The sequence below is a fragment of the Charadrius vociferus genome, unplaced genomic scaffold (genome assembly GCF_000708025.1).
Source record: "Charadrius vociferus isolate BGI_N301 unplaced genomic scaffold, ASM70802v2 scaffold100, whole genome shotgun sequence".
Classification (NCBI taxonomy): domain Eukaryota; kingdom Metazoa; phylum Chordata; class Aves; order Charadriiformes; family Charadriidae; genus Charadrius; species Charadrius vociferus.
Genome location: NW_009646523.1, coordinates 1,380,561 through 1,393,241, shown reverse-complemented (window position 1 = coordinate 1,393,241; position 12,681 = coordinate 1,380,561). Strand labels below are relative to the sequence as shown.

Genomic DNA, 12,681 nt, shown 5'->3' with positions numbered 1-12,681 from the left:
AAATTGGTAAATCAATAGTGTCTATCCAAAAAAAAAAGGTTAATCTACTGGGTTACAGAATCACAGAATAACAGAATGGTTAGGGTTGGAAGGGACCTCTGGAGATCATCTAGTCCAACCCCTCCGACAGAGCAGGGTCACCTACAGCAGGTTGCAGAGCAGGGTCACCTACAGCAGAGCAGGTTCTTCTGCTTCTCTGCATACATTAAACATTTTCAACATTTAAAAAGCTCTTAAACTTTTAAAGAATATTTTAAAGATTTGGCATCGTCATGTTATGCACATACTTCGTTTATATAATCACATCACATCTCTGCGCTCATCCTCCCTCATCCTCTGATGATGCCTTCTCCCAAAGTAGCTTAAAAATTGTAAGGGGCTGTGAATCTGCCGTTCTGTGCGTTTGTGTGAGAGCTTGTATTAGTGCTGTTTGGGGATTGAGAAAACCTTTAAAAGTTGCCATATTATGCATGATTAGCAATAAGAAAAATAGCATCTTCATTACTCATTTCTCACTGAAAGTACAGAGTGGAAAAAAGCTGTTCTGTTTACTAGACCAACATACCACGCCTGGGAGACTTCAATATAGAAAGTACAGGGTACAGGGTAGATGCACTCTGCTTTGCAGATGTGCCCTCTCAGAGGTGGTGGAAAGGAGTGCCTTTCATGGTCACATTTGGAAACGAGGGGACACAAAAGTCACAGCAAAAGCTGATACCCTGAAAGAAGAACATTAGTAACAGTGAAACACAGTAATAGGAAGTAGTTTCTTTCCTACCATTCCTCATTTGCCCTAAAGAAGACGTAATTGTGAGGTGCATATATATACACACAGGAGATATAACGTGCGATACACAAATGTAACTCTAAAAATATTTTGCCCGTCTTAATGGGTGTCTTAGGCCAAAGCAATGCTAGTGGGCATAGACACTTTTGTCTGAGAGTAACTCACCGTAGTTTACTTTAAGCATGCTTTCACTCATTTAACTTCAGGTAGTGCTTAGGGCTGATTTAGTAATACCGTCACTAAACACTGTGCAGATGCTCTTAGTATGAATGAGCCTACGCCAATTAACCAGACTGTCAGCTAAACCAAATTAATACCCTCCCTAGACTTTTTTGCAACAGCTGAGCTAAACTGATTTCAGTCAAACTGTTGCAGCTTCACAGTATACAAGAAAGTTTTGGTAACAGTAAGCTGAAATAAAAGAAGAGGCTACACACAAGCTTGTATTAGCACGAGTCTGTCAGTAAAAAGCCTAACAGGAATCTGCAGCACCATTAATGGAATTAACCCCCAAAAGAGAATCTCTCTGCAAAATCTTAAAGACTGGTGCCTAAAGGAAGCAATTGCATACATACTACAGCTGTGGTGGAATAAATTATCTTACTTGTAGAGTAAGTTAAGTAGGATCAGAATGAAGGTTAAAAATCCTAAAGTAAGGTAGCTATTCCTTGATTCAAAAGTGTGTCTCATGCAATTATAAACTTTTTTTATTCCCCTAGGCAGCTGGGATTTTCCCAGGATACCCATTCAAGTGTATGTTCAATCAGTACATATTCAGGAATTCACCTCTTGTCTATACAAAGTTTCAAGGAGGTCAAGGAGAATTTTGTCATTGCCTCCAGTGAGGCCAGGCATTTCACCCACCAATCTTGCAGCTGAAGTGAGGTCTTTGGATAAAAACTATGTGAAATGTAAACAGCGCAAATCCTGGCCACATTTAATAAACCGAACAGGACGTCTCTCCATCCAATATTTCATTTAGCTTAATTTATCAACTTTAAAAAAAGAAAAAAACAGTTGACTGTTCCATTTTTCTACCTAAAGCAGAGATTTTTAAGGGGTGAATTGTGTCAGTCCTTTTGTCTCCAGCCACATCCCTCAGACTGCGTGTATATAAAAATATATTTTGAGTACACTTAAAATACTCTGGTGAGATCCGTTCTCTCAGATGCCAAACTCAAGTGCAATACTTTACACACCAGGTTTTTTTCTCTATGAAAGCCTGCAAAATCACTCAGCAATTGCAAGGTTCCATAAGCCACCCACTCTATAACCTGGGGGCTAAGGGAGCACCGGGCTGAAAGGAAAAAAAGAGAGAACACTTTCCTATCTTGTGGAAAGATGAGGTTATAGTGATTATCATGGGAGGAAACTACTTTTTGTGACTGTTTTCTTCAAGATGTATGTGACTTCCAGAAGTAAGATATACCATCTTAATTTATTCTTAAAAATTAAGTGCTGTGATGAAAGGTTGCTCATTAATGACAGATAAACATAGGAAAAAGTCTGTTTTTATGATTTGTCAGTAGATACTTAAGGAATAATTTTGTAAAAAGAAAAAAATGCCGTTCTCTAAATCAAACAAAAAATTATAGATTCAGGTTTGATACAAAATATCAATATATAATTTTAGGTAGCTACTCTACATTGGAGCAGGAGCCCTTATCACCTAAGCTTTGCAAAATTCTAACAAGTTACTTTGCCAACTGCCTCACTCCTTTGACGAAAAAATTGAAATATGTTGCTCCTGTGCAATTAAGTTACTACTTGGGGATTAGATTGTGTCATCCTAACTCCTGAGGATGTCTGACTTTGTGCATGAATTTCCCTTGAGATGAGATTTGTGGGAGGCCACTCTTTACTCCTGGGCTGCAAATAAACGTGCCCAAGAACATTCCCAGGCACCATGTTCCAGCTGGCCCTGAAAGAACAGTGTCCATGCTGGGCAACTCCTTTAACCTCTAAAAGAGGGGAGCTGCTGGCAAGCTGACTTTTGGGAATGGCCCTGGAACATTTTAGCTCCTGAAATGTGCTGGGGAATAACTCGGGAGAGTACTTTTTGGCACATGCTTAACTCACACCAGGGAAAGTCTTAACACTTCACTAGCGTGGGCAATTGCTATCCATTGTCCAGGAACATTTCCACCTACTGTATGATTTGCTAGGACAGAGGTGGCCAGGGACACTGTCGCACGCTTCCAGACTTTGTACTGTGATTGTATGTGTGCAGGACAGAACAGTTCAGTCACAGTCTTGATATAAAGTTCACTTTTTATACCGTTACCCCCCCCACGCAAACATATTTCAGAATAACTTACACAGTCTTCCATTTGAGATGAAGGGGTCTGAGGAATGCCTTCCTCCCCAAGAACGGTATTGGGAGCAGTAGGCAGCGTGCAGTTAGACAGCCCTCACATGTACCTGCAATATTAGGGGATCTTCATGCATTGGCTTTGAAGTATGAACGTAGTGTTTCTCCAACAACAATAACAAAAAAAAGTCACTGAAGGATAAAAACACATCTGCGATAAATAACTGCATAATGTCCACCTGCAGAGCAGCAAAGGTAGAAGATGGTAAATCTACTGCTAAAAGGTGCATTGCATTCAGTGAGTCCTGCAAGAAGGCACTGATGCTCATGCTTTTCTTGACTGCTCAATGCAGCTGCAGTTAGGTAAGTTCCCCAAGTGCATTCTTGGTCCCTTAACTGCTCTACTTACATACTTCATAGTGCCAAATACACTAGGGAAAAAAAAAAAATCATAAAACTAACACTCCATTAAATTATCACTGTCTACAATAATTTAAAAAAAAAAAATGCATAAAGGAAATGACCTAAAGCAAACAAAACAATTCTGACACAATAATTTAAAAAAAAAATGCATAAAGCAAACAAAGCAATTCTGACGTTTTCTCCTCTTTGCAATAGTTTATGCAAGAGAAATGAGAGGGAAGAATAACTTTGTGCATTTGACAGCATTTGTGGTACACCAACTTTTACATGTCTTCTATGATAACAAGAAATAACATCAATGCTTCAAGAACATCAGTAACTGATAAAAACTGCGCTACAGTGGAAGCTGACAAAGGTCTGAATTGATTTGTAGAGCTAAAGTGGAACTGTCTGTCTCTAATTAAAGTAACAGTTCTAAGTGTAACCAACTAGTGCATTTTACTTACAGTGCAACTAATTTTGAAATGTGGGTTGCTATAGCCCTGATGTTTGACTTCATTTCTGAAGATGACAAATTTGAATGGTCATTTAGAAATTTCCATTTCAGTGTGTTTTTTGAGACACGCTGAAAGAGCATCAAGATATTCTTTTATCAGTTACCATATTGACAACCACATGAATTATGACTAGTTTATATACACTGCTTCTTGATCAAAATAAAATTAAGGTGAAAAAATATATATATACTTAAAAAAACCCACTTTGTTCCAGGTGCTTACTATGTCCATAAGCTGGTGATTCATCCTGATACACCCTTGTGTACTGGCTCAGACTCTCCAAGTAAAACTTGTGCCTGCAACATCTGATTTGCATCAAGTGCCTTCTCTTGTAACGTATCTCAGGTGCACCCAGTGGTTTTGTAATTATACAACAGGCTTTCAGGAAGGCAGAGCTACTCTGATTGTACATTTTCTTACATTTTTAAAACAGATTATCTCCCTTGGCAAGGTTGTTTTAAAATGTAGCTTAAACTCCGAAGTATTACAATCTCCATAAATAATCCTATATAATAGTAGGCTACATTGTCAAAGATTCTGATTATTGGTAACTTCTACTGAAATGGGAACCGGTCCATTTTAGTCTAAAAGTTTGAACATTTTATCCATAATCTTCTCTAATCAGCATGCACGATTTGAGTCAGAGAAAAAAAAATTAAAAAATCCTGTAACACAAGCAAAGAGAAACTTCAGATATATAGTACAACGTCTGTTGCCTTTTCCCAAGGTTGAAAACACTGAACTCCCACCCTGTTTCAAGCAAAATCATTGCTACTCATGCCCAAAGGTAACTACATCAGCTCTCTTCTGAACAATCCCTGTGACAGAGGAACAGCAGATTCTGCTTGTATAGTAGTAAGACTTCTGTCTCTGTCATCTGAAACACAGCGCCAATAGGTTAAAGCAAAGGAGAACTCTTTAAGGATACAGAAAAGCCTTCCCGAGTAATAAAAAAATCACACTAAAGAAATGAAAAGAAGATGTTTTCTGGAACTGTGGATTTCAATGTCACATGAATGGAAAAACACTTTATATCTCTCCAAAATGCAGCATAAGTACAGCAAGGTAATCATTTTTTCCACCTTGTCTTAAACTTTCGGAGACAGAGAATACTAATGAGAAAAGCATGTTTCATCCTCCTCTTTCACCTTTTGTCCTAGTAAGTGGCAGTAAAGCTTTATGTATTATGGCTAGGAAAGATCAAGGGGAGGGATAGGGACCAGAAAGAAGAAATATGAAGAGAAATAAGTAAGAATAACACATAGGGGGGTCTCCTCAGATTGAAAAATAGACTGTATTTTTGAAAGAAAAAGTACTATATGTATGCACAGTTTTCATGTCAAGCTGTCCTGATTTCAATGAGACATCAATTTTTATTTCTAAATTTCCAGTTTAAAACCAGGAACAAAACTGAATGATTTCATTGGTAAGGATTTGGTGTGCTTTGTCACACTGTAGTCTACCTGCAACCCCAACCTGCAACTGATTTTATTTAAGATGAACCAATACATTGCTGACATTTTCAGTAAGAAATCTATCCAATACTACTCATACAGACATTACTCAATCAAACGTGCTCTCGTATTCAGCCAATTTCTTTCTGGGTCTCTGCTCCAGTGACTGATTGAGAAATTAGTCCCAGCAAATGAAATCATTATTACTCGCTGTACCTGCACCCATCTAGGAACATCTGAGATGATACAGGCTGTTCAAATCCATCTTCTCCAACAGTTAATTCCTAAAAATAATTGAACGTTCTACTGCAGTACAGAAATGCACTCTATTCTCTCCCTGCCATTTAAGAGTAAGCCTTAAGATTTCACTCATCACAAAAATGAATTATTTTATACTTTGCCAAAAGTGAAAAAGCTCATACAGGTAATGCTGTACATTAAAAAAAAAGAACAAAACCAAACCAACAAAAAAACACCAAAAAAAAACCCCAAACCAAAAGGCAAGTTATGCATGGTGCATAAGTGATCAGTACTTTGCTACTGTCAAGTCACTTCCACCTCACACAAGTTTTGTAAGAAAGTGTAAAAAAGCTATTGTGTTAATCACCACGACCACTTAACTACCACACTTCCTCATATGAAGAATTTTGGCTTTTGAAGACTGATTTGGTAACTCACTTGAATATGTAAATACTCCCCTGAATATGATCTCAAATCCTTTAAAAAACCATTTTATTTCCATCTGAAGTACTATACCTTTTTATTCTCCACTTGAATCCAAGTTTCTCTTTTTTTTTTTTTTTACTGCTATGATCACTATCTCAAAAAAGAAATTACAATCAAGCCTCAAACCATTAAAGAGCAAAATAAAAAATTTGCTTGAGGATATTAATAGAGACAGTTCTAAGTTACTATACAAGCAAATTTGATGTATTTATTTGTAGCTCACATCACATGGAAAAATAATTGGAAAAAAAAGCGATTTGTTTTCATTGTTACTATAGTCAACTGTCAATCCAATCCTGCAGGTCTCTAACTTTAGTCAAACCTTACAGTGACACCAAAATTCTGGTCTCCTATAAATTCATAGGAGATTAACGGATCAAAACACTAAAGCAACAACACAACAAATGGAGTGATAATAAGGGTTTTCCCCTCTCTCATGGCTTAATAGTTGTCTAAAATCAAAGTCCTTTACAGTGTATATCTGGCATGACTTTCACAGTTATCCTTAAAACCTGTGTATGGAAAATTTTCCCTTCTTGGACCTCCACTTCCCTATCTCAAAGGACAAAGTAGGCATGCTTTAATAACATTATCTCAATCCACTTGAAAAGCCCTCTTAATTCTTACTAAAACAATCTAATCTGTTTGAGGCAAGATTTTGGTTTTATTTAGAATAGCAAACCTTATCTAATTAAGTGTAATACTAGGATGTTAACTAACATACACAAGCCAACTTTTAAGAGTCCACTGTACACACACGCTAATTCATACCAACCGAAGCCTAGACCCCAGCATCGTAGTTAGCCCAACAGGCAGTGACTAATGCCATCCTCCCCTACATCCTCCTTCCCAAGTGTCATACATGCAACCCAAATCACTGGTAGCGGGGCTTACCTGGGGGGGCGAGGTGGGCATCCACTATTTATCCTCATTAAGAACCAACTGGAAGGTGACAACCAGTGTTCAATGTTGAGACCAGCTTCAAATTTCACCATCAACAAGATGGGTTTCCTTGTCCCTTAGAACCTATCTAGGCAGTCAAAGCATTTGCTACAGTGCAAACGAAACCAAACCCACAATTTTAGTATTGGACTTTATCTAGTAGGACTTAAAGAGTTGCATCCGCCTTGACTGCTACACTGCTCAGCCATACTGCATTTTTCCAGTTTCACCTTCAGCTTTCCTTAAGAGATATCTTCCATTGACTGAAACACAAATCACTGAACAGATAGGGCTCACCTTCAGTATTGTCAAGTTCATGAACACAGTGAAAAGACTGTGTTTACTGTCTATTGAAATCGGTGGAGTTGGGGGTTTCCAAAATATAGCCTAAAGGTTAAAGATTCCCCCAATAAATGGATTATTTGATTATTCCCATGTTAGTTTTCAATCAGCAAGACTAACCCAGGACAGTTTAAGCATAAGCACCTAATCTAATACAAGAATTATACTCAGTGAATGGAAACACATGATGGTTACCAATCCCTTACTGAAAAACATTACTTAAAAAAATTGTAAAAATCTCTGTTTATCAGCAGCCAGGTACAACCTCACATATATGTCCCAACACTCGGTCACAATATACTGATGTGCTTTAAATATGGACAAATTACTCATGTAACATAAGCCACCTTCTTCCTGGCAAATTCCACTCAGAAGGCCAAATATATACTGCTCGTCTTTGTATACCCAAGTATCAAGCCAGCTGGTGCTGAGAGGAAAGAAAACCAGCTTACGTTTTTCACCAGAGAGGTAAGAGAAAAAAAACAGACAAAAAAAAAAACCCAAACCAAAAATCAGAACAAGGCCCATTTATCAGCTATTTTTGTTTTGCAAACTAGTCAGGACTCGCACTTTTTAATTTCACCTGACGATTGATAACCAATACATACAAACACACAGTGTAAGACTTTTGAGTACTACAGACCTATGTAAAATAGCCCAAACACCAGATCACAGATGAAAATTAAGCGGCAAAAAGATGCAACATTAACTCAATGCTCTGGTTTTCAACTTTTAGTGAGTTCTTAATTTATTAGTTATAACTTGTTTTTGTTGGAAAGGGTTCAGAAAAGGCTGTGAGATTTTTCTAAGCGTTGGCTTAAAAATACTTACAACTATTTCGTAAATGCCAGCTTAAGAAATGTATAAATAAAATCCAACATTAAGACCTCTAAACTTGGAGAGACATGCTCAGAACAGGAAATGATAGTTTGTTAATAAAGAAAGGTAAATCATTCTCTAGGCTTCCGGTGGGAAACTTGGCAGCCAAAGGATTTTGACCTCAGTGGAAGGTAACTGCCACAAATGACAAATCAAGCAACTTTCTTCTTACAAGTGAGGCAAATGTTTGACATAAGGCTGGACTGCAGTCAGATCTATCATTCCCTGTGACATATTCGTCTGCTTTTAACAAATAAACCTGCAAGCTTTTTGCACTGACCGTATTAATTTTCTTTTTTTTCCCTCTCTCTCTCTCCGAGTACAGCCATGCAAGCCTAACATTTTTTGTGAATGATTACTTATTTCCTATTTGAAGCACAAAAGCTCATCACTTATAGAGTAGGTCAAGCTTTCAGTGCCTATTAGTCCCAGTCTGGAATGAATTAATGCATTTTCCTATGTTCATTTTCCTTTTCTGTTGTAGGAACAGTATATGGGACATTTGTGCAAGGGAAGGAAGCAAAAATCTTGCATTATTTTCAGGTGTTGTAAACAACAACAACAAAAAAAACACTTAAAAATTCTATTTTCATTTTTGTATTAGACTCACTGTGACTGTATCACTGTGAAGTTTGCAATTAGAAGTACCAGTTTTCCCAACTCGGAACAATAGATGGGGGGAAAAAATGACAAGTAGCCCAGTTTAATTTCAAACGTTAATATATTTTCTATTTTATAGTGAACATATGCATCGTTCACCCCTTATTTGCAGCAACTATGACGTCCTCATAAAAAGGGGTGACATTTGTAAGATGCCTCTCAAAATAAATATTTCTTTTTATAAAATAATAAAACTTCAAATAAATATTCTTTACACTAAACAATATGTTGAAAAAATTAGAAAATAAAGGCTGAATTTTACTGTAACTGTACAATATACATGAAGTCCAAAGGGAAATCAGAGTCTTGTAATAGAAGGTTTCCGTAAGACAAAATACAATCTAAAAACATACTGATTGATTCACATTCTTCCGAATGTACAACATATTAGTATAATATTTTGTGACTGTGCCATGTCTTATGACACCACGTATTTTTCACAGTTGAAAATATTATTGTATATACAAAAATATAGCACATTATCTCTGGCAGAAAACAATGAAAAAAAAAAAAGGAGTCATTTGCTAATTTACAAATTTTGCAAGTACTATTCACAAACAATAGAGTTGCCTAGGAGTGTCTGTGTTGCTTTAGCTTATGCAATATGTGGGTCACAATGTACTGCATCCCATTTATTTATTTTTTTTTCCTGTATCCCGCTAGCTGGATTCTAACAAGCGTATCAGTTAAGATGGCACACCCGGAGAAAAAAAGCATTTCACTGCAAACAGCAACGTGTATCCCCAACCCTTCTACTACAGTGCCAAGACCATAGCTGCTTAAGTTGGTTGCATAAGTACGTTAAAATAATCCTGGTTACTTTTCGTGTTTCTGACTAGTGATGCTATGTTGGCTTTTCAAAGTTCCTGGGGGGGACGCTGGGAACTTTGCAGCAAACGGTGTTGGAGTGTTTACAGCGGCACCCAGGCCGATTTACCCGGTCGTAACAGCCCTGGCACAACTTAAGGCAACCCTTGGCTGGTAGGTAACACCACAAGCAAGGCAGAAAGAGGGACACCACACCCATGGCGGACCACCTCGTGCAGCAATGCGACTGACTGCAGGAGCAGGGGTTGTCAGCACAGTTGTCCTCGTCATCGTTAGAGCAGTGGTAGAAGAGGCCCTTCACGCAGCACACGCAAGTCCCGTAATCGACCACGTTCTGGGCGGAACAAAGACACTGCTTGTCACAGATCCAACACGATGGGAGGGTCCTTGGATACGTGCACTCCTTACACTTACACTTCCCACAGTCCTCGCACCTGTAGCTGTGCGCTCCCAAGTCTTCTTTGCTCAGCGGCTTCAGCTCACCTGACTTGAGCTCAGACTTGGGCTGCATTCGGACTATCCCGTCGGCAACTGGCCCCGAAGATGATCCTAGAAGTCTTTGTTCGGATGAATTACTGCTTGTACTTGTCCTTGTACTGCTCCGCGAACCTGTGCTGACCGTGCTGATGGATCGGGACAGAGGTGCCCGAGGAGAGGAGTGTGTTTGCGTGTGCTGAATCCGGCTAAAATGACGATGCTCGGGCAAGCCATGGGGCCTCTCGTTTTTGGGTTGGGTTGCTAGCCGAGGAGCGGACTTGACCCCTGGCCGCGGAGCCACCGTAGGTCCCTCCGTGTACTCATTCGTGTTTCGGATGGCTCTGATCTGGTCCAGCGACAAGACGTGAACCTGCTGCGTCAGGACATCCCGCAGGTCGGGCTCCCCGTGCGGTCTCCCACTGTCACGCCGAGCCTGTAGCAAGGCCTGCGACCCGCTGCCGTGCTGAGCTCTCGTCTCCATCAGTGCCCGGAAGCGTGCTCACCCCAGCAGGCTTAGAACACATCTGAAATCCTGGAGACACAAAGAGAGGATTCACTATTGCAACACATCTCATGCTCTCTCCAGCAGCCTTTTCAAGCCCGCAGGATCTCACAGCACCACACACAAGCAAGTAATGCATCAGCCGTTAAAAAAGAGGAGTCACATCTGGGGCGGAGCTCGGGTGCCCATCAGCTGAATACACTTCCCTTGGCCTGTCCTGCCTACTCCTGTGGAGAGCTTAAAGGGATGCTGTTCTAGGTCCACACACCTTAACTTGTGGGTCTAGAAAGTCTAGGCGTTGCACCTGCTAAGGCTTCCCAGGCCATCTTCTGGTTAGATCATGGCCTTTAAGGTGATTACATTTCAGCCACTTGAAGTGACTCTTCTCTTCACATCAGGCTACTGAAAAAACTATATTAAAAAAAAAAAAAAGCCTGCAAGTATTTAGCAAGTGCAATGTGACCTGCTGATGACAGACATATAATTCTCCAATTTTGTTTAAAACTGGATAATATTTTGGTAGGCTAGTCTTTTTACACATTAAACTTTACATGATGTAAATAGGAAATTTTAGTTTAATACCAATGGTCCCAAGAAAAACACTAAATAGCAATAAAATGTTTGAGGTTAGACATTAAATGAGTTAGTGCTACCAAAAACTTCAACAGCACAAGTAAAAATATCTCTCTCCAGTATTTTAGTGTGTGTCATACTTGTGTACACCGCTGTGATTGTTATTTTAAGGCTCAATACTACAAAAGCAATGCTACCGCAGTTTTATTTTCTTAAAATGTGTAAAAAATTCCATAGACTGCATTTCAAAATGTAAGTATTACCAAGAATGGCTTGCGGGACAGACGCATGCATAATATAATCAAACAATGCCAGCATCCAAGAAGTCCACATGATTGCGAATATTACTTTAAAGGATCACTAACTACAAAGTAGAAACGCAGACTTAAGAATTTAAATGGAAACCCAGTAAAAGACCCAGAAGATGAGAACTTGTAACTAACTAACTTCCACATACAGATACGCACAAGTTTCAAGTACTGCTCTCTGAATTAGTTAATATTTGTTTTGCCTTTATCATATCTTAAAGTGGTTCCAAAATCCAATTACCTATACAAAAATCCAGAACAATATTTTACAATTAAAACCCAAGCAGGAACCAAGCTCCTTACAAGGACCACACAATGTCTTCAATTATACCTAGAAAGAGCACCACAGTGTTACTCTGTACACATCAGTTACCAACAATAATACTATACCGCAGTATAATAAAATATCGCCAAACAGTTTAACAATGAATATCTCAAGACACTGTCTATTCTAACAGTAGTGGAACACATTTAACCTTTTAACTCCTGGCTCCCTCCCTCAAGTGTTTTTTTTTCTTTTTCAAACAATAAAAATCTAAGTTTTAAGAGTGACCACCTATTTCAAATATTGCCAAATCCTGGTTTTGGACACAGACTGTATGTCATAGTGTCCCGTCCCTCCTTCCCCCCCCCACCCCAAAAGAAAGTCTTGCAAACTTATCTTGAAGGATTGCTTATGTTTTCTTCAAATTAAAACTTTTGCCATATAAAAAATTTCAACCAACAGCCTAAGTGGACATTTCCTCATCCGAAACTACCCGGACATAAAAAAAGAACAGAAAATAAAATACTTTCCCCATCCTTGAGAGGAATTAGCAGCCCTATCTACCCTCCCCGTCCAGACTTCAGCCGAGAAGATCCGCCGAACCAAGCAGCCCTCCGTCTCCAGCAATGACAACCCAGCGCAAAAAAAAAAAAAGCCTGACCCTGACCTGCAAGGCGCTGAAGACGACACCGGTCTCGGTGGCGGAG

The 12,681-nt window shown here is 39.1% G+C and overlaps 1 protein-coding gene across 1 annotated transcript in view; it reads right to left on the bottom strand.

Annotated features, from left to right (window-relative positions):
• Positions 1-9,063: 9,063 nt before the first annotated feature.
• SPRY2 (sprouty homolog 2 (Drosophila)) overlaps positions 9,064-12,681 on the bottom strand; it is a 5,867-nt gene continuing 2,249 nt past the window's right edge. The window contains exon 2 of the mRNA XM_009885202.1: positions 9,064-10,858. Coding sequence (XP_009883504.1) covers positions 9,866-10,807 — 942 coding nt within the window. The 5' untranslated portion in view covers positions 10,808-10,858 and the 3' untranslated portion in view covers positions 9,064-9,865. The remainder of the gene's footprint in view (positions 10,859-12,681) is intronic.